Below are 24,435 nucleotides of genomic sequence, written 5' to 3'. Positions count from 1 at the left end.
TGATACACATGAAATCTTAAACGTACAACTCAGCAACTCATTAGATAACTGGGCTTCTTATGTTGTTTCACGTCATAAGAAAAATAAAATAATTGAAGGTAGAATATTATTATTGTTATGAAAACTTAGATCCGAATTGAAAGAATTAATCCCTAACCAATTAACTACGTTGCTCTGGATTTTTTTTTTTGAAAATGGTATAAACCCCAACATTTTATTCCATGACAATAAATGTTACACCTAGCACTACGAAGGTAGTTTAAGAAATTACAAACACTAACTCGGGAAATTACGAATGAAGATCCAAGAATAACAAACAACACTGGAATATATCTGGATTAATTCACGTTTTGGTGGATATATCATATATACGTGATTCGTAAGTTCCCATTTTATCGCTGTTGTTATACATACATATATTTATTGAAGAATAATAAGGCGGCTTTGAAAGTATAGCCATATATATGTGTGCGACAACAATGGGCTTTTCGCGGAAATTTTCTCTACCAAACTTATTCATGAACATGCGTGTACATGCAACAACTTTTTTCATAATAATTGTACGTCCGGAGTCCGGACATTATATATACATACAATTATACAAATACATATTGGAAAATATGTATAAATATATAATTAATTTACGCATATATATAGTTTGCTTCCTTTGACTCTCCTAATTTATCATCCGAGAATATCCACAGTGGCCCAAAATTTAAAGTGACAAAATAAAATCAATGCAATATATACAATATTTCCAGCTCTATGACAACCAGGACACCACGCATGCACGCGTTAATTACGTACAATCATATGTGCATTTATGTGGTCACTCATTGGGACTCTTGAAATCATGCATTATATGTATATATATATGTGTGTGTATATATATAGTTTTACAGATCAGACAACATGAGATGAGCCTCGTAAATTTAACCACACGCACATGCTTTGATAATTTTGCAAAGAGAGTTGACAAACTTACCTTGGCAGAGAAATTAAGTTTATTGTGCAGCAACGATCATTGGTGGACAATGTAAATGTTTAATCAGTACTGAAAAAAAGTACTCCGTCTCCATCTGAAGTCATTGGGCCTTAATAGATACTAACTCCATCTCTTGTTCTCTACTATGTTTGGTGCCCAAAAAAAATCTAAATATGGGCCACGAAGGCCCATTAAAACCATGGAACTCAAGAGCCTGAAAATACTCAAGCAGCCCATTCCCCATCACAATCAGTCAATCACAAACTCAAAGGGTCACACGACACCGTTTGTGTTTTCTAATGTAAACATCGTTGACTCCCACTTTGTGTTCAATTTGCAGGTAGCACAACTCTACCGACTCCCCCGAGTGACTAGTACGACGGACGAAGGAAGCCATTTTTCCATGGCTTCGTCACTTACTCCTCCTCCGTTGCCGATGGAGCTACACGCCAAGAACCGCGAAAAGGTCCTCAAATCCATTCTAAAACACCTTACTGACTCATCTCGGCCTCACCACGGTTTCCTTTTTCTTCAGGTAACCTCGACTATGCATACTCATTTGAGATTCGATGATCTAAATATTGTGTGTTAGACTTGATTTCTTGACCGAATTATTTGCAGGGAGGTGAGGAGCAAACTCGTTACTGCACTGATCACGCCGAACTCTTCAGGTCTCGTATCATTTTTCAGATTTTCTCATCTATACAAAATTACAAATTATAGTATATGCATAATCAGGTCCACTAAATTTCAGTAGTAAATTATATTACGATATTTTTTTGGTTTTTGAATTCTGTTCAGAGTGCTGGTTGTGCTTTCATTTACTAATATATGACTTGTATTTCTAGGCAGGAGAGTTATTTTGCTTATCTTTTTGGGGTGAGAGAGCCTGGTTTCTTTGGAGCTATTGTAAGTTCATTTTGTGATTTTTTTTTTCGTATTGTTATTTGCTTATCATGTTATTATTTCTTCCCTCACCACGCCATTTTGTGTTTCTTGAAGTGTTTTGCTTCTTACAATCCAATTTAGCTTTATTTTACATTTTGAGAGGGAATTTCAAATAATCATGCCGAGGTGTTTTCTTTCTTACATCTGCTGCATCGTTGTGTGACGGATTAGTTGACTGCGTTGCTTACATTTATATTAAGATGAATATGGAATATGAATATTTTGTTTGGTTAACATTTATATTTCCATACCAGTGAACAGTGTATATCAGTCAGATGACTGATGATTTTCTGGGTAGCTCTTGCTTTTTCTTTGATTTTAGAAGGCATAACATCATTACCATTGGAATTAACCTACACCTTGTTGAATCAAGGATCCTTTCTCTATACCTGGAATTATGTGTTCTTAAGTCTTAACTCTTATTTAGTATTCTTGAAATTTTCAAATTTGGTTTTCAAATTTGTTAATAGAATTTCTATTACTTGGTTGTATTGCAAGTTTCCTTGACTTTATTTAGACTGGGTGATATGTAACAGCTCATGTCAATTTATGGAGATGTGAAGTGACCTTTACTGTCATTCTTTCTTTCTTTTTTTTTTCCTGCAAAGGACATCTCTACCGGGAAGTCAATGCTCTTTGCCCCTAGGTTACCTTCTGAATATGCTGTTTGGATGGGAGAAATAAAACCGTCATCCTACTTCAAGGTGATCCCTTCGAATGATTGTTGATTTCTTAGGTCAACATGTCCTCTACTATAATATAAATTACTGAATACATATTTCTTTTGCAGGAAAGATATGGAGTTAGCGTGGTCTATTATACTGACGAAATTGTGGGAGTTCTGCAAGAAGAGTACAAAGGATCTGGAAAACCTCTATTGTTTCTATTGCATGGACTAAATACTGATAGCAATAATTTCTCAAAACCTGCAAAATTTGAGGTTTCTATATATGTTTTCCCATTCCAATTTTTTACTTCTTATGACCTCAAAAAGCTATGTATTTTTTTACTAATTGTTTCATTTCTATCTCAGAATTAGTGCATTGACATCAGACTCTTTAAAAATCAAAGTATATCTAGCACAATACTGCAAAGGAGTTGTTTCATACACTTCAATGTGTATTTTTAGAACCTCCATATCTTTGAAATGGAATTCAGAAATACTTTTTAAATTCTTTCCAGGGGATGGAAGTCTTTGAGACTGATTTGAGTACATTGCATCCTATTCTGACCGAGTGCCGTGTTCTTAAGTCAGACCTGGAACTTGCTCTTATTCAGTTTGCCAATGACATCAGCTCTGAAGCTCATGTTGAGGTAATCAAATTGTCTAACCGTCTGCTTATGTTTTAAAAGCGCTGTTGGTTCTGCTTATTTTGTTCTGCTTTTACATATAAATATACAAACACCAATATGAGGTTTTCAACCAGCTATGCCTGCTACTTTTTTGTGATCAGAATTTTTATTCAGAAGTCATTCTTTCTTTATATTCCTTGATAAATATTAGTTACATATTATATACTTTTACCTTTTTTATTTCTATCGCTGATTTCTCTCTGTGCATGTATTGGTAGTGGTGATGTACTGTCTTTTTTCTGTTCACGTTTTCACTAGGTAATGAGAAAGACTAGAGTGGGCATGAAAGAGTATCAGTTGGAAAGCATGTTTCTCCACCACACTTACATGTATGGCGGCTGTAGGCACTGCTCATATACATGTATTTGTGCTACTGGTGAAAATAGGTAAGGTTATTTATACAATGTTGCTATTGAAGGTGTCTGCACATTTAATGTTACAGTAACTGCTTATTGATGAAGTTTTGAGGTGTAAATATAATCATTAAAAAACAACTCATCAAAGCCAAAGGAAGAACTTCAAAAACTCTGAAAAAAGCTGAAAATGCCTGCAAATCTTGAAAATTGCAAGGACTAAATAAATTAGAATTGATGCAAATGTAAGGGCAATAGAAAGGAGCAAGTATTTTCATCAGAAATGTTAATTGTTTTGATCAATTCGAATTTCATTCAGGATTGCAATGCAAAAATAGAATATCACCATGTAGGGCTGGAAAGATTGAAGCATACTAATTAATGGCTTGTCAAGCATAGCTAACTGAGATATGATGGTACTTGATCGCTTTTGCTATCACTTCATAAGAGCTCCATTGGTTTTTTTTTTGTGCTCAGCGAGTGGGTCTGATAGAGTCCCACATCGGTTAGGAGAGGGGAGGAAGTGCTGTATATAGGTGAGAGGTATTCCCTCTCCTTAGTAACCAAGCTTTTCCCATAGAAGGGCTTGGCCACAACCCCCTTGGGCCTTGGACTGCATGGTATGGGCCAGGCCCAATGGCCTGTGGATGGGTTGGGGCTTGGTTATTGAGTGATGGTCCTCTTGTTCTATCATTGGTATCGGAGCCCTCGTTCCCGCCCTGTGGGGAGCTCTGGTATTCATGGGCCTTGTGCCCCTGGCCCTTGGGGCCGCGTCTGCGGAGTGGCCGGTCTTGTTCTATCATTGGTATCGGAGCCCTCGTTCCCGCCCTGTGGGGAGCTCTGGTATTCATGGGCCTTGTGCCCCTGGCCCTTGGGGCCGCGTCTGCGGAGTGGCCGGCCTTGGTGTTCTGTTATGTGGGGCCGAAAGGATAGGGATAGGGAAGGGTCCCGAGTCCTGAGTCTGAGTACCCTGCCATGGCAGGCCAAGGTGCTCGACCAACGTGGACGTTGGTCTTGAAGGGGTGGGTATTGATAGAGTCCCACATCGGTTAGGAGAGGGGAGGAAGTGTTGTATATAGGTGAGAGGTATTCCCTCTCCTTAGTAACCAAGCTTTTCCCATAGAAGGGCTTGGCCACAACCCCCTTGCCTTGGACTGCATGGTATGGGCCAGGCTCAATGGCCTGTGGATGGGTTGGGGCTTGGTTATTGAGTGATGGTCCTCTTGTACTATCGATACCAACTGATAAGGACCAGCCTTCCAACACATTATATCAAGGGCCCAACCTCCACCCATGCATGGGCTAGGCTGTTCCCAGAGGCCCAACAGGCCCCCAAGCCAAATACCTTGGGCCCAATCCCCTTTAGGCCAAGCCCTTCTATGGGAAAAGCTTGGTTACTAAGGAGAGGGAATACCTCTCATCTATATACAACACTTCCTCCCCTCTCCTCGCAAGTTCAAGGTTCAGGCTCTCAAGTTCTTAGGTTTTTTTTACCTTTGCTATTTGAATGTGAACATCAAGGAATTTTGTAAACATTAATTATTTAATTGGTGGGAACAAGCAAACCATCTATATCGGATTTGTCCCCAAAATAAGCATCTGTTCATAATTGCCACCACAAATGAATGCCTCCTTTTTATGGGGGAAAACAAGGTTTCATTGGACCAATTCGTTTTTCTTTTGGATACTGGTGAACGGACCAACTTCAGGATATAGATTTCGGCCTACTTCATTAGTTCATTTCCTAAACAAGTGAGTTAGACTGATATGTATATCTCCCAGAAGGCTCAGCTTGTTGTTTGTATCTGAACAAAAAAGTGCCGCAGCTCTATTTTTACCCCTTTTCCTGGAATCTTATGCCATGTTTTTTTTTTCTTTGTTTTAGGCTTGAACTTTTTTGATACTAGATATCTGTTTCTTCAAGCTTTTTTTGACAGTTATAATGTTCCACAATACAGCGCTGTTCTCCATTATGGGCATGCAGCAGCTCCTAATGACAGGGTAAAAACATGTACTTCTCTTTTGGAAGGAATCCAAAGTAATATTTTCTGATCACTATTTTCATATTGGAAAAATCACTCAAGCTCTGGCCAATAGTTTTATATCGCAAGAATGTCTGTCAAGCTCACAACTCAATATCCCTGTTTTGCAGACATTAAAAGATGGAGATATGGCATTGTTTGATATGGGAGCTGAATACCATTTTTACGGGTCAGACATTACTTGTTCATTCCCTGTGAGTATTTGTATTTCCACTTGAAACAGTCTCTGTTTTCAAGCTGTGGCACACCAAATGCTGCATTTGGTGCTTTACTAGTTAGGAAGCTCAATTCTTGAAGTCATTTAGAATTTTGACTCTTGCTTTCTCTTTGTTAGTATTTCTCTCTGGCCATTTGGTGGTCATCGTATGAGCATGGATGCTTATTGTCATGATTTTATTTCGCCTTTTGGTTGCAATTTTGTTCTACTAAAACGATTGATGTAAGGAGTTGCACATTTTGGCTTTATACTTGATTCTTGAAAGGTCTATTCCATGTTCTTGAAATTTATGTTTTGTTTTTGCACAGGTGAATGGGAAGTTTACAATTGATCAATCTCTTATATACAATGTAAGTGCTTTATGATATGAATCTGGAGTTTTAACTGCTACAGTTCAACATATATGTCTTCCAACTTTCCTCACTCTTCCCTCTCTTTCTCTGCGTGTCTGTGTGTGTGTGTGTGTGTTGAGAGAGAGAGAGGGGTGTTCGGTGCTTAGTACATTGGGCTTACTATGTCGCAGCATTCCTTCGTTTTGAGCATTACAATTTCAATTTGCACCTTTTCCAGGCTGTCCTTTATGCCCATAATGCTGTCATCTCTGCCATGAAACCGGGAGTAAGCTGGGTAGATATGCACAAGTAAGTCTTGTTGTCGAGACCCATAAAGTATAAATTATTATGCTAATGATCCTTGTTTTGAATCTTCTTTCATATCCATCTTCTTACTTTCGCCTTACTATTACAGATTAGCTGAGAAAGTTATTCTTCAGTCACTTAAGGAAGGGCACATACTTTTTGGGTAGTTTCTATTTCCTTAAAGAAATCTCTACCTGAAAATTTCACTCTTAGTGGAAGGAAGAAGATTAGTTAAATTGTGATATTGTTTTTTTGGCTCTAGCAACGTAGATGATATGATGACTGAACGATTGGGTGCTGTTTTCATGCCCCATGGTTTGGGACACTTACTGGGTATTGACACTCATGATCCTGGAGGCTACTTAAAGGTCTTTGGATTTCCTTTAATGCCAAACCAACCCTGTTCTGGTCAATATTCTCACTATGGCATACATGGATTGATTCAATATTTTCCAGGGACCTGAGAGGCCAAAGGAACCAGGACTAAGATCTTTACGCACAGCTAGAGAGCTCCAGGAGGGAATGGTTAGTAATGGGTTTTTCAATCAGAGGCTATCTTGTCTACCTTTTATATACATTTTGAAAAGGGGGAATATGAAAAACTCATAATGACTTCGATGATCAGATGCTGTTGTCTCAGACAACCAATACATTTGGTTGTCTCACATACTATGAAGGAGTTAATTTAACTGTGCTCTCATAGTCTCATGAATAATTATTTAAAAGGCCTTTTGTCTTTCTTCATCACTGCCTTCAAGTACATGCCTTGCTTGATCAGGATTTTGAATAACATATCAAAGAATCAAAGTAGTGAATTTATATGTGGATCTGGGGTCAGTATGTTGGTAGATAGTTACTTTCCCCCAAGTAGATTTTGTTAGTGATAAACTGTATGTTGTTCTTTTGTTTCCCTCTATATCCCTGTTGGGTGGCTTCCCCTTGGTGCCTTGCAATGAAATTTTTTTTTTTCAAAAAAAATAATAATCTGAATGCTATAAGTAGGGTCTTTCATATAAATCTGTAAGCTACTTAGATTTTGATTTCAATTCGGGACACATCTTCTTGAGGGTAAGGCTGTGTATATCTTGCCTTTCTCCATACTGCCTCCATTGCAGGAGCCTTGTCCACAGGAGCTTTTCACTCTTTTTTAATTTCTATTTTGCCTTTCAACCTTGGCTTTTTTGCTCGGAAGGTATGCTGAGAATTTTTTATATTCATTTTAGAGTTCACTATTGTGTTGCCTGCTCAAGCCCGAACCTGTGATTTGATTTCATGTGCTGAGACTAATGGAATTCATTCATTAAATGTTCTGGAGGACAAAATCACATGACATCAATCCTCTCATGGACTATACACCATTTTTTATTTCCATTTTACTTTTGACGGGAGCGTGCCATTCTAAAACATGATTTCTGGTGCTTTATTGCAAATTCAATAGTCTTTTGGCCTTTTACCCTCTTGTTCTGCGGTTCTGCCAGTGCAGTAATTTTGGATTGTTCCATGTGGAAAATTGGGGACCTCTAGATCATGTTGTTAGGATGAAACTGGATAGCTATTTTCAAACACTTTGAAAAACATTCTAAGGTTGAGACTCCTTTTGCAGGTGATAACAGTTGAACCTGGATGCTACTTCATCGACGCTCTGTTGATTCCAGCCAGTGAAAGTACAAAAACTTCAAAGTTTCTCATTCATGAAGCAATAGAAAGATTTAGAGGTTTTGGTGGAGTTCGGATTGAAAGTGATGTGGTACTGTTCTTGCACAAGTTTTTCATTTACAAGCACCTAACTTGCTTTGTTTACTTTGATATTAGCGTAATTGCGCTGTTTGCAACTTACTGAATTGTATGATGAGGTAGTTCTTAGACTTGCTTATTCCAGTGATTTACACTAGTTCGATGAACCAAAATGATAAGTAATAAGCTGTCTGCCTTGTTGAATACAGTACATGCTGCTATAATCGCTACCTATGTTACATTCGATGACTTCGTTGTTATTTTGCCTAGTACATGTGCTAACGTGGTTACGTTTTTCTTTTCATTTTGTATGTAGCATGTGACTGCTCATGGTTGCAAGAACATGACTAATGTACCTCGGGAGATAGTAGAGATCGAAGCTGTTATGGCGGGGGCAACTTGGCCACTCAACAATACGTCATAAAGTGGAGAGAGCAAGCTTCATTATTAGACTCATTTTCTCATAACCGTATTACCTATGTGTTCTCCAAAAGATGTTGCGACTGTTAAATGTTTTGATTACTTTTCAAGCTTAAATTATGGGACAGACCGGACAATGACCTCTTTCTTCTCTCTCTTTGCCTGCATACGAGTTAAACAGTGAAGGCATTACTTCTTCAGCATTCATTGCCAGCGCCAATAATTTGTTAGAAGGTTGATTTCTGATGACAGGATTGCTAGGATATTTGCAGTTAATAATATCTCTATGGTTGGTTCATCTTTTAAGCAATTATCAGCGGGCTTTGTACCTAAATAAGTTGTTAGTGTATGTTCATCGAGCCCTTCTTCCTATCATAGAGATTTTGAATATTATTTGGTTCATGTAGATGGAAATGACTGGGTATCCATAAAATTTCACACTATGCTGCCTGGATCGGCTACAGAATGACTGCATCAGCATAACTGAAATCAGTTCAATGAATAAATAGAAACGGACTGGACTGTCCTGCTCAGAATGGGCCTTCATAGTTGGGCCGGTCCCGTTTGTAGTAGTAATAAAATTTTGTAGGGCTCTCAGTCTGGGCCCTCTAAAGTTTGACATCACTCATCAGGTTGATCGAGTTTTAACGGAGAATCATCGAGGCAAAGACCGTATTGGGGACGAGTTCTGCAATTAGCACTGGACGCCATGAACTTCTCTCTGTCTCTACCCTCAAAAAGCTCCTCCAAATCAACACCAAAATCCTCGCAGGCCTTCGACGATGAAGATGAACGACAATATGACACTGGCAAACAATATGTCACCGAATTCGACCCCTCTAGAACCCTAACCGACCCAAAGAAGCATCAATTCATTATCCCTCCAAAGGAGAACGAATGGCAACCCGCGAAGCTCATGAAGAACTTCCGTGATCTTCCTGTCATCCAATCTGAAGACTCCAGGGAGTTAAAATTCGAGATCGAATCACTCTCCCTGGATTCCTGTGACGGGAACATTTCTTACGGGTTGAATGTGCGGCAGCCCCCTAAGACCGGCGAGGCTAGCAATATGCATGAATCTAATGGTGGCGATGGTGATGAGAGTGGACGGCACCGATCGGTGGAGAGTATTTTGTTGGACAAGTTAAGAGATGACTTGAAGCGGTTACCGGAAGATCGAGGGTTTGAGGAGTTTGTGGATATGCCGGTGGAGGGATTCGGAGCTGCTTTGCTTGCTGGGTATGGGTGGTATGAAGGGAGAGGAATTGGAAAGAATGCGAAAGGGGATGTCAAAGTGAAGCAATTCAAGAAGTGGACTAGTAAGGAAGGACTTGGGTATGTAGCACCATCTCATGGCTCTCTTGGTGCTTAATTAGTATACCTGTATGTGCTTTATGCCTTCCCCCCCCCCCCCCCCCTCCTTATTTCTTCCAACGTTTGATGTAATATTAGTATCCCTCAATTTATATGATATTTTGAATCTCAAGTTATTTAGTAGCTTTTGCTTGAGCCCTTTGCTTTAAACTTTCTACATGTCATTCATAAGCAAAGTGGGATGTAGCTTTGTGTGGCTAAATAATCTCCGCTGGGGCAGATTTTCTTAGAAAAATGTTGGAAGATGCAGTAGATGTTCTTTTCTATAGTAAGTGCAAGGACATGGCAAAGATCCAGGCCCTCAGACGTTTACTGTGGAAGTAAACATGACAATATAAGGGTAGGGATTCTCAATTTGACCTACCTTTTCATTTTCTTGGGATGCTGTGGTGAAGGTCTTAATGCTAAAGGGTTTTATCCACTTTGATCGATTAGTTCACAGGTGAACTGACTGCTTTTCAATTAAACAGTGCAAGATGGATGAGGAGGAAAATTATTGATAGAGAAAGCAAATAAGAGTCCATTTGGAATAGAGGATAAGACTTCAAACGGAACCTAAAGGAGATACATTTGTTGATGGGGTAGAATTCAATTCAAAAACAATCCAAATGAATTTTGTTCTGGGTACATTACTGCATGCTGAGAAAGTCATAGGTACTGCAGTTAGATGGTTTTAGTAATGGTTTTTATCTGCCAGATGATTGATTTCAATGTATCATAGTAGAGATCTGATAGCCCCAGTTACGGATACTGCTCAACTTTGACTGGACTGCCATAACAATTGATGGGTGAGGAAAAGAGACTGACTTGCCGGAGGACACAGATGAAAATTTTCATTACTTAGTTCTCGAAGGAAGGAAGGGACTTACCCCAGCACTGACCGAAACATAAAAGCTCTTGCCTTCATGCCTCCTGCAACTTGCTTGTAGCCTGGGACAACTGGGTTGCAATCTTTCACATACTGGGCTTTCCTGGCCCTGCTACTGGTTTCTTGGCACAGTTAAGAGATTGGTGTCCATGTTAACACTACCAGCAATGTCAATATAAACCCAGTATCTGCTTCGACGTTGCCATGTAACCTTGTTTGAGCTGTTGAATACTTGAATTATTGCTTCCTCCGATCCATTACAATGGATTCTTTTTTTCCCCCTTAAAAAATGCATGCAGTGCAGTACGGTTTTTACGCTTATTTTGTTAGCTATTTTTGCATACGTGTTCCGAATTTTCTCATTGGGTCATCAAATGGGCCCAGATGATTCGACCAATAGCGTGCAAGATCTCCTCTTTTTTTTTTCGAATTATTCATCAGAACCGTCCGATATTCTAACTGATTGCGTGGCAAGATCATGGGGTGAACAAAACCAGTGAGCAACAACACTGGATGATCCTAACATGCCGCGACGCTTAAACCCTAAAGAGAGGCAAAATTAGGGTTTTGTGCATTTACAAGCCTTCTCTGACTGTTTGTCTACCAAGTTCTTCGATTTTGAGGAGTTGATATGGCTCTTGCGCGTATCGAACGCATGAAGCTAGCAAACCCCGATATACTCATCGGAGAGAATTACGACACTGCGCTACAACTATTAATCCGAGAACTCCTGGACGAAATTCAGAGTAATGCCTCTGATTTTTCTGGTTTTATCGACAGATTCTACGAATTAATTCAAGCGAGGATCGACCCACCTCTCGAATCGATCTGGGTATACTCTGCTTTAACCTTTCGTAGTCGCAAAATCTCAGATGAGGATCTTTCGTCGCGAGTTTTGGCCGCAAAGGACCTATTTCAATTTATATCGTCATGTTCCTCGTCCTGTAGTTCAGCAAAGAGCATTGCATTGCTTGCTCCGGTCGTCTTGGAGACTTATAAGTTAGTGGTTGAGTTGTTGGGAAGAGAGTTGGGTTCCAAGAGAGAGAAGAAGGCAAAGAGAGTAGTCAAATCTTTGATAGATGGGATTCTTGGGAATATAAGTATTTGCTGTGGTGGGGATTTGAGTGAGGACAATGATTCGGATTTGATTGTTGGGTTTGCGGATTTGGTTCGCCTTTGGATAGATTCGAAAAATTTAGTGTCTTTTTTCCCACTAGTTAGCAGTGATATTATACGCAGAGAAGTTGGTATGGAGGGGTGTGATACGGATTGTTTGGCTATCATGGTTATGGTGCAAGCATTTCTGTTGAAACTGTGCTTAAATTTGCGGCTAGGGTTTGAAGGGTTAGAGTCGGAGAATGAGCTGAGAAACTGGGTTGTTACTTCTATAAATGGCTTTAAGCGCATTTCCTTCTTTGGTTAGTTTCCTTTACCTCTCCTTGAAATTGCAATTGCTTGTGTTTCTTAGATTTTGCTGAAGTTTGTTTTGATCTGCAATCTTACCAATGGGTTGAATTCATTCCCATCTTCTTCAGGATGGTTTTCAATTTCGATTTCTCATATTTTTAATCTACTTCTTGCCTAGTTAACTGTATTCTCCCATTTGTTAAATGCATTTTATGTGGCCACTTTGCATGTCTCATCATATTTATTTGCTTTGATATAAGCCTGCATCCTGAATCCTGATTGTTCTTTCGTGCTGACAGAGAACCTTGTAAGAATGCTGCTGGAGGCAACATTCCCTGCTACGAGCCTGGTGGTTAGTACTCTTTCCTTTTCTATCGACTTTTTTGTTAATTAGCATCTCTCAGATATTCTAATTAGTGATTAGTCTTCGAACTAAATAATATCAAGATAAGTGATCATACTGCATATATTATATTGGTGACATTTTCCCAGCCACCTCCCACCCCCTTTTTTTTCTCTCTATCCAACACCTCTTCTTATGGATACATAATTTCATTCTTCAAGCTCCATACCGAGCCTCAAATCATGCCATAAGGAACTGTTGGAGTTGGTCCATGTTTTAAAGTTTTCCTAACAAACATTATCTAAAACGTAAAGACTTCCGGGAAATAACTTTGTTTGGAGATTTACTAACCTAATTCTTATCCATATCATAATTTCTAAGCATCATTAATCTTGGTTGTTCATAGGTTGTGAAATAAACACATTTGGATCAGCTTACATTCGTAATTCATTATTAAGATAACTCCTGAATCTAACAGAGAAAATGGATCCAATATTTTGAGAAGTCACAGTTGGGAGTAAGGCTTAGTGGGACTGAAATAACTTAGCTCTAAGAAACTGGCGGTTGAAACTTTCCCGAAGACCTGCTTGCCTGTTCCTCTATCTGTGTGTGTGTGTGAGAGAGAGAGATTTTGATATACGTAAAAAAAATAAATAGAGTGGAACAAGGATGGCCAGAAAAGACATGGGCTGAATCAGTTAATGAGGATTTGTTTTTATTGAATCTTGTTGAAAACACATCCTTGTCTAGAATCGGTTTGAGAGACTGGATTTGAGTAACTTACTTTAACTAGCTTATAATTAGGTATTTTCATCCTGCATGTGTGCTTGTGCTAGAAGATGAAGAATACATCTGCCTCCTGAGCTCAAGATAATTGCTACTAACTGACTTTTAGTTGAAGATTTCCTGTATCATGTCAGAGTTATTGATATTGGTATTGTTTGCATCTTGAAAACTTCTTGAACAATAATTTGTGTGCAGAGTTCTGAAATTGGAGTTTTGTTGAGGAGAATACTGTATGATGCAGTTATAATGGTCGATTACTCTTTCCTTAAACCTGAGAGATCAGTTCAGCTACCAGCTGAGCATGTCAAAAGTCTATCTCTGTCAAGATTGATTATTACCCATGAAGCCATTGAATTTTTCAGGTATTAATCAAAAGACAAGCTCTTTTTTATTAAAATTAAAAAAATGCTTATTGAAGCTTGATACTCGTAGTATTTTGACTGATGGTCCCTGCAGAAATAATGGGGATCTGAGGAGAGCTATCTCCTATACAGGTGCCTTCTCAAGTTCCCAATTACCTTCCCAAATAATCAAATTGGTCACAGGCCAGGTTGGCATGCAGGAAGAAGCAAGTAGATTAGATGGATCATCTCCGAAAGGCCTTTTAAGTAAGTAGTTGTCTACCTTTTTGGCCCTTTTTTTTTCCCCTGAAACATATGCAACTGTGCTACCTTCTGTGATTCTTGATTATTATTTTCAACTTTATCAAACAATTGCTTATCTTTTGTGCAATGTTTAACTATAACTCACTTGTTCTTCAGAGTGGTTAATAAACCTTGAGGATCAAGGGGTAAGGGTATTTGATGATGTCTTAAAACACCATGCCTATTCAGTTGTGAATAATGCCGAATCAGAAGATACTGTACCGTCATCTGAGGTGGATAAGAAGAAAGTGAACGAGGAACTCCTCTTCTATATTGATAAGGGGGAAGAGAAAGATGGAGATGAAGATGAAGGAGACAAGGAGACCAATGAATCCATGAGTGCTGCATTTATCGCTGCTACTCATACGATGAAGTTAAGAGCAGACAGGAGTAGCAAAAGGAAAGATGGGGGAAGTTCTAAAACGAAGAAAAATAAGAAGATCAAATATCAACCTCATGATATTCATGATGGTCCGGATTCAATGAGACCAGGGTTATTGTCAGCAGGTGATGATGATTCAAATAGTGAAAGTGAAGTTGAGAATCCACTTTCTGATGACAATGCATAAGAAACGTTCTCTGGTTCTTTGAAGTTACAATGACGATGACTGTGCCATTTTAACTACTAGCTTTGCTCTCCCTTTTGTTAGAAAGAGTGAAGTTATTTTGGCACTTGATAGCTGATACCCACATCAAACGATTATTATCTTATGCTAAAATGATTGTAATAGTTCTGCATTCATGTGATTGTAATGTAATTGGTTCTGATACAATTTATGGCGAACTGCCGGACGAAGTTAGTTCAATTTTGATGGAGATTCTGGAATTTAATCATTGTCTTGTTTGATGAAAAAACTATTACAAACATGAAATTAATCAGCTGGAATTTCATCACTGCTGGACGAAGTTAGTTCAATAAAAAATTACAAACATGCAAAAAAACTCCGCATCATTTACGAAGCCTTGCAACCAGTGACACGGCTATACATCTAAAGACTACCACAATTTTCTCACAACAAAATTTGAATCTATGTAACAGTTTGCTTCCATATCTAAACAAGGGTTCTCATATGACGCATCTTCTCCCACCAAAGTAATCTGTAGGGCTGCTACCTTGGAAAGCTTCTTTTGGAACTCTTCTGCATTGTCACTCAAAATACGTCTGTTGTTTCAGGGACTTGCTTTATGTGCTGCTTCGGAATTGTAAATTGTTCCAGTTCCGCACAATCTAACCTTCCAATATCCGAAGAACCTACCAACAAACAAAGTACACAAGATATTATAAGTTCTGACATGCAAAGTCAAGCAAACAATTATTTCTCCAAAGCTGCAACCAACAATTGTTTTCTCAAGAAATCGCTACTAGATATGTGCTTGTTAGAGACAAACTTATACCCAAAAGCTTAGGCTTATGGGAAAGGCAAGAATTTTAATGTTCATTTAACAGGAACGACTTGCAAGCACCAAATGCCTGAATGCTGCTGCCTGTAAATTGATATTTGATTCCAAATAGATGTTTTGTTCTACTTTTAGTTGAACATGCCTATTAAAGTTTTCAAATTTTGAATTTCGATTCACCAACCTGAGACATTCGAGGCCTCGAATGAGGGTCTCTCTGGATGCATAAGGAGGCACATTGCAGCATGTTACAAACTTCCTGTTCTGAATAGCATTTCCTCAACCGTGGATCAACGAGCACATCAATAGCATCCTTCTCTAACAAAGGTCGTGCCTGTTCCAAATTTGAAAAAACATAAGCAATAAGCAAATATCTAAATATGAGAATTACCAAAAGTTAAACTTATAAGTTATACCCATTCAGTCAGGCACTGTTGGCCTTTTGGCCGGTTTATATCAATAGCTTTCCGTCCCGTAACAAGCTCTAACAATACTACTCCAAAGGAATAGACATCAGCTTTTTCGGTGATTTGGCCACTTTGAGCATATTCTGGAGCCAAGTACCTGTAAAAAGTAAAGTTTTTGATATGATATACCATTTTCCTCAGGTAAAACCACTGCAGTAATAATCATCTTATGGTTTTACCCAAAAGTTCCAATTATTCTTGTCTCCTCCCCCATATCTCCATTTGGCTGCCACCTTGCCAGTCCAAAGTCTCCAACCTGAAACCCAGGAAAGAGAATTAATTCTAGCATGTCTTATCAATAAATTTAAGCAATGGAGAAGTGGATTTATTTGACCGATATTATTTTTTCAATAAAAGAGTGACATTCCTACAGAAATGCATTATTAACCAAAGATAGAAATAGTATAATTAAGAACATACTAATGGTTCAAAGTCATGGGTGAGGAGGATATTGTTAGGCCGCATGTCACGGTGAACAATACAACCCACTCTGCATTCTTCATGAAGGTATCTCAATCCTCTAGCTGCTCCGAGGGCAATTTTTTGCCTTGCAGGCCATTCCAATGGAGCTTTGCCACGTCCTGAAATTTTCCAATACTGTAGTTAACTTGTATGACCAAAACAGGTGCATCTTTTGTTTGTAAAATATATGATTTCCAGCCATAAAAATAATCCACCAAAAATTCAAGAAAAAGACACTACGCCTTATGAGACCTTTTATGCTAATGGAGTTATCCAAGTAAACCATTGGTTCTTCAATAAACAAAAAACAATCATGTGGAAATGTAGAGCAGATTGTAAATTGTTACAGTTCCAAAGTCTAGTTAATCAGAGACAAATATTGCAACATGTCATTGAGCATGACCATCACAATTATTATATCTTTTGAGGCATGTAGTCTATTAACTTCTATGATAGATATTGAAATGCAATATCAAGTTACAGAGGAAACCCTACAACTATGACACTAATACTTGCTGTTCACTTTTCAGAAATTGCATGACCGCCTTGAAAAAGGATGTACCATAAATGAGGATACAGGGACTTACCATAAAGATGAGAATCCAAAGACCCATTGCAAAGATATTCATAAACAAGCAACCTTTTCCCTTCCTCCACACAGAATCCTATCAGCATCACAACATTACGGTGTTGTGCACAACTTAGAACCTCTACTTCTGAGCAAAATTCCACATCACCCTGAGAACTAGCCAATTTATGTTGCTTCACAGCTACAACCTGGCCATCTTGAAAGACACCTCGGTGAACAGAACCAAATCCACCTTCAGCCAGGAAGTTCGCTTCTGAGAATCCGTCTGTAGCAAGCTTCAGTTCAGCAAAGGTGAACCATTTTGGAGGATGACCAAATGCAGGTGCCTTGTGTTGACATACTGTGCATAATGGAGGAGGACCATGACGTGCATTTCTGGACAAAGAAACTGCTTCCCTCACACTTTTGCTTAAGTTGAGATCAAGTTTGTAATTCAGCACTCCAACATGAGGATCCTGATCTAGTGTAGACAAATTACGCAGCAGAAGTTTATAAGTGGAAGTCAGGGCTGTATCACTGAGTCTTTGCAAACCTTCAACTGAATGTTTTGATAATTCACCACTAGAACTAAAAACCTCATCTGTCCAAGGCTGGAAATATAAAGTTGAGGATGGACGAACCATATCTCCACCATCTGTATCAGAGTCAGATTCATACAGACTATGATTCTCTTCAAGGATAAATGAATGGTCTTTCTTCTGGTTCCTGTAATTTCCAGAGAGCAAAAATGGTGAAGTCCCTGGATCCGAGCTCGATATTGATGAGGTCCCAGCATCTGTTGTAGTCAATGGTGACTCTTGCTCTGGACTACTCACAGGAGTCACGAACGGTCCTTTCAATATATCTACCTTATCATGCCTGGCTTCGAAATACTGTAAAGATGGTTCTGAACCAAATGGCAATTGAAAAGATTCCTCAGGTTCCATCCTCTGTGGTTCATTTAAATTCAGTCGGAGGACCTTTGGCTGTGAATGTTTCATAACCACAACATTGCATTGTAGCTCTTCCATGCAATACTTCTTCTCATGTTTCAGTCTTCTGTTGAGAACCACGTGCATTAGATTGTTGAAGAACCAGAAGCAAGACAAACAATACTACATTTTTTGAATTATGAGAAGAAAATTGATTAAAAAAACTTGGACATATGTCTATTACTTGTCCAATATAACCCAGTTTGATTGAGTTCTCTTGGCTTCAGCAGCTACTACCCCAAAAGGTGAGCCAGAAACGAATTTTATTCTGATTTTAATCTGCAAACAACAATTAGGAGTGAAGTGAAATAATCAACACTTCACAGGGAAAAAACATAAAAAAGATTATTGAGAAAAAACAATTATTGACCTTCTCCGGATCATAAACATGGTGGAGTTGGCACATCATTTGGGAGTAAGATTCTGCAACATCATCCCTCTGATCTACGCTAGTTCCTGAGAAGGACATCCGGTGACTCGTAGCGCAATCAGTGGTGAATCTTGAGAAACCCCACATCTTTTTACCTGCTAAGATGTGATGCCTCATCAGTAATAAAAAAAAATTAGAGATATATAAAGAAAATGAAAACAAGCATCATGGGGCTTGAACTGAAATGCTGAAATGAAGAAACCTATATTTGGACATATTGTGCTTAAATTAACGTGGTCATTTTAAGCATTCAACATCAACAGTGGTCCTTTGTGACTTATGCTGGGCACATTGCTAGTACAAAATTTAATCCCAGGAAACAGGTACATTAAATAAGAGCTGAGTTGAGCCCAACTATTGTAACCCTAACATTCAAGGTTTAGACTAATTGTTGCTAAATTCCAAACCGTAAAATTGACGAGCACACAGTTGGATTCCACAGGACCCTTCAATCTTTCTTCCCCAGCTATTAAACACCTCAAGAGCTGGGTTTTTGCTGTTTCTAATGCCTAGAATGCTGTTACCTCATCCCCTGCCGCTTTAAAACATTTATCTTAGTAAAGATTTCTGATGCATATCAAACAAAATTCATTTAAGCCGAAATCTTTAATTACAGAAGGTGTACTTAGTCAGCATTGAAGGAGGCTTCCAAGCAATAGAGTGATCCGGCATAACACAAGCAGATAAAAATAAAGAATTAGTTGGGAAAATTTAACACCGCAGATAAATGCAAATGACATATTAACATCAATGGCAAAAGATCCTATATGTAAAATGAACAATTTGAATGAACATAGGACGAGAGCTGATTACTTGAGGGGTGAGAAGGAATGACCACCAGGAGCTTAATGCAATCTCCAGGTTGAACAACATGGGTCAAAGCCCACACCAGAGCAGTTCTTGATATCTCTTTTGATGCTTTAACAGCAACCAACACCATTTTTCCGACCACCACATCTGATACATCCTTCTGTTTCTGCTTCATATCAAACCCACCCACAAAAATCCAAACCCCCAACTTTCTTCAACAAACCCCATAAACAAAACCCATATGAAATTTCCCCATCAAATAACAAAAAGACTCCATTATTGCCCCAATGAACAGAAGACATCAACTGTAACAGACACAGACATGAGAGATTCTTTTCAAAGAGTGACTACACGTAAAGGAGAAGAGGACGAGAGTCCAAAGCACTTCTTTCCAGATGGGTTGAAACCGCAAACTCTCTTTCAGACAACTTTGGATCAAGAAACGAAAGGTCAGGATTTGGTAAGCTCTAAAGTTTGTTTCTTTCTTTCTTTCACATAAACCAAGGCTTGTTATTTTCCTTTTTGTCAATTCCATGTGAAGAGCGTGAAGTCATAGAAAACACAAGGGCTACCAAACCGGGGTTGGGCATATGGAATGGACGTGTGAGGCATGATATTCGCTCCAAACCGGCCTTTGGGAATAATTTACAACACACAAAGCGGCAATGCAAGAAAGAAACCAAAACGACAAAAAGAAACAGACGCCTTTTTCAGCATACGACTTGTTTTAGATATCAAACAATAATGCATCGATTTGGGCTTGCTTTGTCTCCTCCCATTCCCATATTAAGTAATATATTTCAAATACTCTGTTTATGACAAGAAGTTAAGTCAAGAAAGTGAAGGATTAGGTGTTGGAGGAGATTTTTTTTAATTATTTTGTCACTATTTCTTATGGTCATTGTCAATATTAGGTGTTGCTGATATCGATAATTCGAGAAAAAAATGAACTGGCTTTGATTCATTGGAACAATATATAATTGCCTACACCAATCAAATAAACTGGGTTGTCTGTCATCATTATCTTTATCTTAGCTGAGCTTGGATTTAGTATTAACGATTTTCGACAGTTACAATTTGGCTTGTAAATTACGAAACTTTTTCTGGGTTTTAGCTGGCTTTCTCTCTTTGAATTAGTCTTTCAAGTAATCTAGTTGGCATATCAAATATGATCTTCGGTATGTCCAACCAAAATTTATCCAAAAAAACATTGCTTTTTTGTTTTTGGTGAATTTTTTGACTACTTTGCGAGAGAAGGTAAGACTTGAAGTTGACTGTGAAATAGTAAAAGATTGCAAACAGAAATTCCAAATCAGAAAAATATAGGAAAAAACAAAAAAAACATGGAGATGCTTTATTCTTTGTTTCTTTTTGCTTTGACTTGCTTACACAAAGGTTCTGTTTTTGGAGGCTACTGAGCTCAATCTGCTTAGGGCCCAACCTACGGCAAAAAAGCCCAATAGCCCATCTAAGGGACTCGGCCCATAAAAACTAAACGAGGAATCAATCCATCCTCCCTGTCACATTGTCGCTTATCACACGTGGCCAAACACTAATTTGAAACGTGTCGGTCGTTTTGATTGGTGGATTGAATCATGATGAGGACAGGGCGGAGAGTAATTACCGATGAAGCTTTTGAAACTCCGGATGGATGAGCTCTCCAGTACACCACAAACCACCGTTTCTTGATCGATCGCTCGATCGCCGCGGCTCTCAATAAAAGTGTAAAAGATCGATATCATATCCCATTTGATACTGTAGGAAATGCCTGCCGGTGAGCTTCTATATCCGTCGCAGCAACATCCTCCGCCGGCGGATTTGTCGGTGGAAGAGGATGAGGCTATCCTGTGGAACCAAATCAAGGGGGAGGCAAAGCGCGACGCGGAGGCAGAGCCGGCTCTCGCCAGCTACCTATACTCGACTATCCTTTCGCACTCCTCGCTGGAGAGGTCCCTCTCGTTCCATCTGGGAAATAAGCTCTGCTCTTCCACTTTGCTTTCAACTCTTCTTTATGATCTTTTTCTCAATACCTTCGCCTCAGATCCCTGCCTTTGCGCCGCCGCCGTTGCTGATCTCCGTGCCGCTCGTACGCGTGACCCAGCCTGTGTGTCCTTCTCTCACTGCCTTCTCAATTACAAGGGTTTCTTGGCCTGCCAGGTACCATAGATGGTGTTTCAGTTTGATTGATAGTTCTTAATAACATTCAAACTTAAAATTTATCTTTATGCTTATGATTTTCTGCGTTTAGATAGTTTTTTGGTCTAATTATTGCAAGTATTCGTTTAAAATTCTGCATATGTTATCGAACAACTTAGCTAGCTCTGCCGCTGAATTTTCAATGAAGGACTAAAAACACCAACATGGAGCTCCGTTTCCTTCATTGTTTGGAAAACCCAAGACTCTAAAACATTAGAACTTAGACTCTAAACATTAAGGGTTTTTTGCAAATTGTGGCATTTTTCAATTTGTTGGTGTTTGGCGGATGTTTACTGAACGCCTTTTTATTTCTTCAACAAATTTGTCCAGGGTTGATATGTTAGGACTTTACTCTAAGCTTTGTGTAGGTCTGTAGCTTTATTAACCTCCTCTTCTACATTGACAAACTTTTCTTCTTGAACTACTCTAGGATTGTGATTTAGATATATGGGACTGAAATAAATATGCAGATCTTTTCAATGTTGGGGGCGGGAGGGAGAGTTGAGGGCATCCCAAGTATAGTTACCGGGAACGGTCAATCCCCCTCGTACCCTGAATTGGGGCAAACGTCCCGGAACGGCGTACACTAGCGACTTGGGACGCTCAAGAACGCAACGTGGGACACCCAAAGTAGTGTCCCAAAATTCTGCCATGAAAAGATCCAAAAATCGATTGGGATGTGAGAATAGAGAAGACGCGGCAGAGAAGAATACCTAAACCAGAGAGGAGTCTTCACGGTGTTGAGACTGGGAAAGAAGAGTATCTAAACCCTAAATTTATGGTTATTAAAGCCCATAAAATTTACCTAAAAATACCAAAGCCCATTAAATTTATTACCCTTTCTCCAAAAATAATAGAGAAGCATTGAAATTGTTTTTTCATTGTACTTTAGATTGTAAATAAAATATGTTATATTTAATTTTATATTTCATTCAATATTTAGAAGTGACCCCAATAACTCTTCAAATCGTACCACGTTCTTAACTAGCATACCAACTAAATCTACCCCCAAACGTACCACAAATTAATCAAGTGGCGTACCCCGTACCCGTATCATGACTCGGAGCGTAACGAGTTCCTGGTAACTATTCCCAACCGATGATGGGCCAGAAATTCCTCTCTTTTTTGGGATAAAGCTAATAGTTTAAAGTGTGGACATTTGTGTCAGTAAAACAATTGATCCTATAAAAGCCTAAGGTTCCGATTCATCCCTCTTGCTATGATTCTCCGAGAAAGGTATTTGGGAAAAAATTGAAGTGTTTCTGCTTTTCCTTTCTCTGAGCTCTTAATTCTTTATGCCTGATATTTAAGTAAAATAAAAGGATATAAAGATGAGATTTCTTTATTGTATTCTTACTGGTCTCCCACTATGGAACTTGATGCTAGTCCCGCTAAATCCATCTGTGTGGTCCACTGCTCGTCACACGTGGCTTGTTAAAGAGTATCTTCAAGAGCTCTAGTCATTGGAGAATATCTCATATATTAATATTAGCTTAACATATGCGATAAAATTCTTTTCCAATCCAGCAAAAATATTGGCTTGATCCTGCAAATAAGATGTGGATTAAATTTTTTCTCTACTTTAATGCAGTGTAAAGATTATCAATGAACAATAACTTAGGAGATTTAGTGGATGTAGGTGGTTAGGGTCATGTTTTAGGATGGTTGGAGCCATTGAACTTCAAAGAATATGAATTTCAGGGTTGATGGGTTGGAATTCCGATCTGTATTTGTGGGTAGCTGCTCAGAAAATCAGAAAATAAATAAGAAAAGAAGGGAGAGAGAGAGAGTTGTTCATTTGTAAACTACAGGTTTTTATTTACATTTAGAGAGCAAATTATTCTACAAGTACTTCAAGTCTTTAATGGTAGCTCGTAACACTACGACTCTGGTTAGAGTTTGACCATTCAAAAAACGAATTAGCAGATACTGAAACACAAATAAACAACTATGGCACTGACCAGACAATAACACTGCTTTCTGCCATCTTTTTCCTAATACCAAACTCTACTGAAGCGCATACAGAAGTTATTTGCCAGACATCCAAGTATTCCTAGTGTGAATAAAACAACCCAAGCTTCTATTGTTTTTCTTAATGTTTCTCCAAAATTGAGTCTCAAATTACCCTCAAGTGTTATCTCCTTTAATTGAAAAAAGTGAAGCTTTAAATGTTATCACAAACATCTCTGTTGCATTTATGTTATCAGGCTCACCGAGTTGCTCACAAGTTGTGGACTCAGTCCCGTAGGCCATTGGCGCTGGCATTACATTCTCGTGTCTCAGATGTTTTTGCTGTTGATATACACCCAGCAGCTAAAATCGGGAAGGGGATCCTGTTCGATCATGCAACTGGAGTGGTGATAGGTGAGACAGCAGTGATTGGGAACAATGTGTCAATATTACATCATGTTACACTTGGTGGGACAGGAAAGGCAAGTGGGGATCGGCACCCGAAGATTGGAGATGGAGTTCTGATTGGGGCTGGTGCAACCATATTGGGGAATGTCAAAATCGGGGATGGAGCGAAAATTGGGGCTGGTTCAGTGGTTTTGATTGACGTGCCACCACGGACCACAGCAGTGGGTAACCCAGCAAGGCTGGTTGGAGGGAAGGAAAAGCCAGCGGAACATGAGGAGTGCCCTGGGGAGTCTATGGATCATACATCATTCATATCTGAGTGGTCAGATTATATTATTTGATGAATTGGGGCCTCAATTTTGTTATTTTAACGGCGGGTTGTAAGTTACATACAATAGCATTGTTATCCTAATGGCCATATCACATACTAGCACCCTGACCGTGGTGTTTTAAGGTTTGTGGTTGTATTCCTTCTTTTTGCTTGTATGTAGGCTTTGATTGATCAAAGCCAGTGACAATATATGATGTTTAGGGTAGGATTGAAAGGTCATCATACTTTCTTCTTTGAATTAGCAATGAATTAATATCTTCAAAATCAAGAATTATTTCAGTAACAGCCTTACTCAGTTGGATTCTGGATTG

The 24,435-nt window shown here is 38.9% G+C and overlaps 5 protein-coding genes across 8 annotated transcripts; 4 read left to right on the top strand and 1 right to left on the bottom strand.

Annotated features, from left to right (window-relative positions):
* The first annotated feature begins 1,309 nt into the window (after window positions 1–1,309).
* LOC119997950 (xaa-Pro dipeptidase) lies at window positions 1,310–8,988 on the top strand. Its single transcript, XM_038845196.1, has 16 exons — window positions 1,310–1,520; window positions 1,607–1,656; window positions 1,834–1,894; window positions 2,542–2,637; window positions 2,724–2,873; window positions 3,116–3,247; window positions 3,545–3,672; window positions 5,598–5,640; window positions 5,792–5,875; window positions 6,207–6,248; window positions 6,469–6,539; window positions 6,646–6,699; window positions 6,799–6,904; window positions 6,993–7,061; window positions 8,140–8,283; window positions 8,587–8,988. The coding sequence occupies exons 1-16, from the start codon at window positions 1,389–1,391 to the stop codon at window positions 8,692–8,694; spliced, it is 1,470 nt and encodes a 489-aa protein (XP_038701124.1). The 5' UTR covers window positions 1,310–1,388; the 3' UTR covers window positions 8,695–8,988.
* A 345-nt stretch (window positions 8,989–9,333) lies between these two features.
* On the top strand, window positions 9,334–11,222 carry LOC119997951 (protein MOS2-like). The gene has a single exon (XM_038845197.1). The coding sequence runs from the start codon at window positions 9,400–9,402 to the stop codon at window positions 10,060–10,062; it is 663 nt and encodes a 220-aa protein (XP_038701125.1). The 5' UTR covers window positions 9,334–9,399; the 3' UTR covers window positions 10,063–11,222.
* A 229-nt stretch (window positions 11,223–11,451) lies between these two features.
* On the top strand, window positions 11,452–14,928 carry LOC119997949. The gene is made up of 5 exons (XM_038845195.1): window positions 11,452–12,350; window positions 12,639–12,691; window positions 13,664–13,830; window positions 13,925–14,076; window positions 14,230–14,928. Exons 1-5 carry the CDS (start codon window positions 11,564–11,566, stop codon window positions 14,679–14,681), a joined length of 1,611 nt encoding a protein of 536 aa, XP_038701123.1. The 5' UTR covers window positions 11,452–11,563; the 3' UTR covers window positions 14,682–14,928.
* Window positions 14,929–14,975: 47 nt separating this feature from the next.
* On the bottom strand, window positions 14,976–19,949 carry LOC119997948 (inactive protein kinase SELMODRAFT_444075-like). 4 transcript variants are annotated; one of them, XM_038845192.1, is made up of 9 exons: window positions 19,243–19,949; window positions 18,370–18,527; window positions 18,184–18,278; window positions 17,027–18,063; window positions 16,398–16,558; window positions 16,157–16,233; window positions 15,927–16,074; window positions 15,695–15,844; window positions 14,976–15,364 (listed from the first exon to the last, which is right to left on the bottom strand). In XM_038845192.1, exons 1-9 carry the CDS (start codon window positions 19,412–19,414, stop codon window positions 15,341–15,343), a joined length of 2,022 nt encoding a protein of 673 aa, XP_038701120.1. In that variant the 5' UTR covers window positions 19,415–19,949; the 3' UTR covers window positions 14,976–15,340. The 4 variants fall into 4 exon arrangements, with proteins under 4 accessions (XP_038701120.1, XP_038701118.1, XP_038701122.1 ...); XM_038845190.1 differs by having other exon boundaries at window positions 17,027–18,066; window positions 19,243–19,944; XM_038845194.1 differs by having other exon boundaries at window positions 18,370–18,524; window positions 19,243–19,941.
* Window positions 19,950–20,859: 910 nt separating this feature from the next.
* LOC119996004 (serine acetyltransferase 5-like) lies at window positions 20,860–24,392 on the top strand. Its single transcript, XM_038842499.1, has 2 exons — window positions 20,860–21,396; window positions 23,643–24,392. The coding sequence occupies exons 1-2, from the start codon at window positions 21,004–21,006 to the stop codon at window positions 24,132–24,134; spliced, it is 885 nt and encodes a 294-aa protein (XP_038698427.1). The 5' UTR covers window positions 20,860–21,003; the 3' UTR covers window positions 24,135–24,392.
* The last annotated feature ends 43 nt before the right edge of the window (window positions 24,393–24,435 follow it).

Source organism: Tripterygium wilfordii, chromosome 4 (assembly GCF_013401445.1).
Source record: "Tripterygium wilfordii isolate XIE 37 chromosome 4, ASM1340144v1, whole genome shotgun sequence".
Taxonomy (NCBI): Eukaryota; Viridiplantae; Streptophyta; class Magnoliopsida; order Celastrales; family Celastraceae; genus Tripterygium; species Tripterygium wilfordii.
This window is presented reverse-complemented; position numbering and strand designations above follow the sequence as displayed.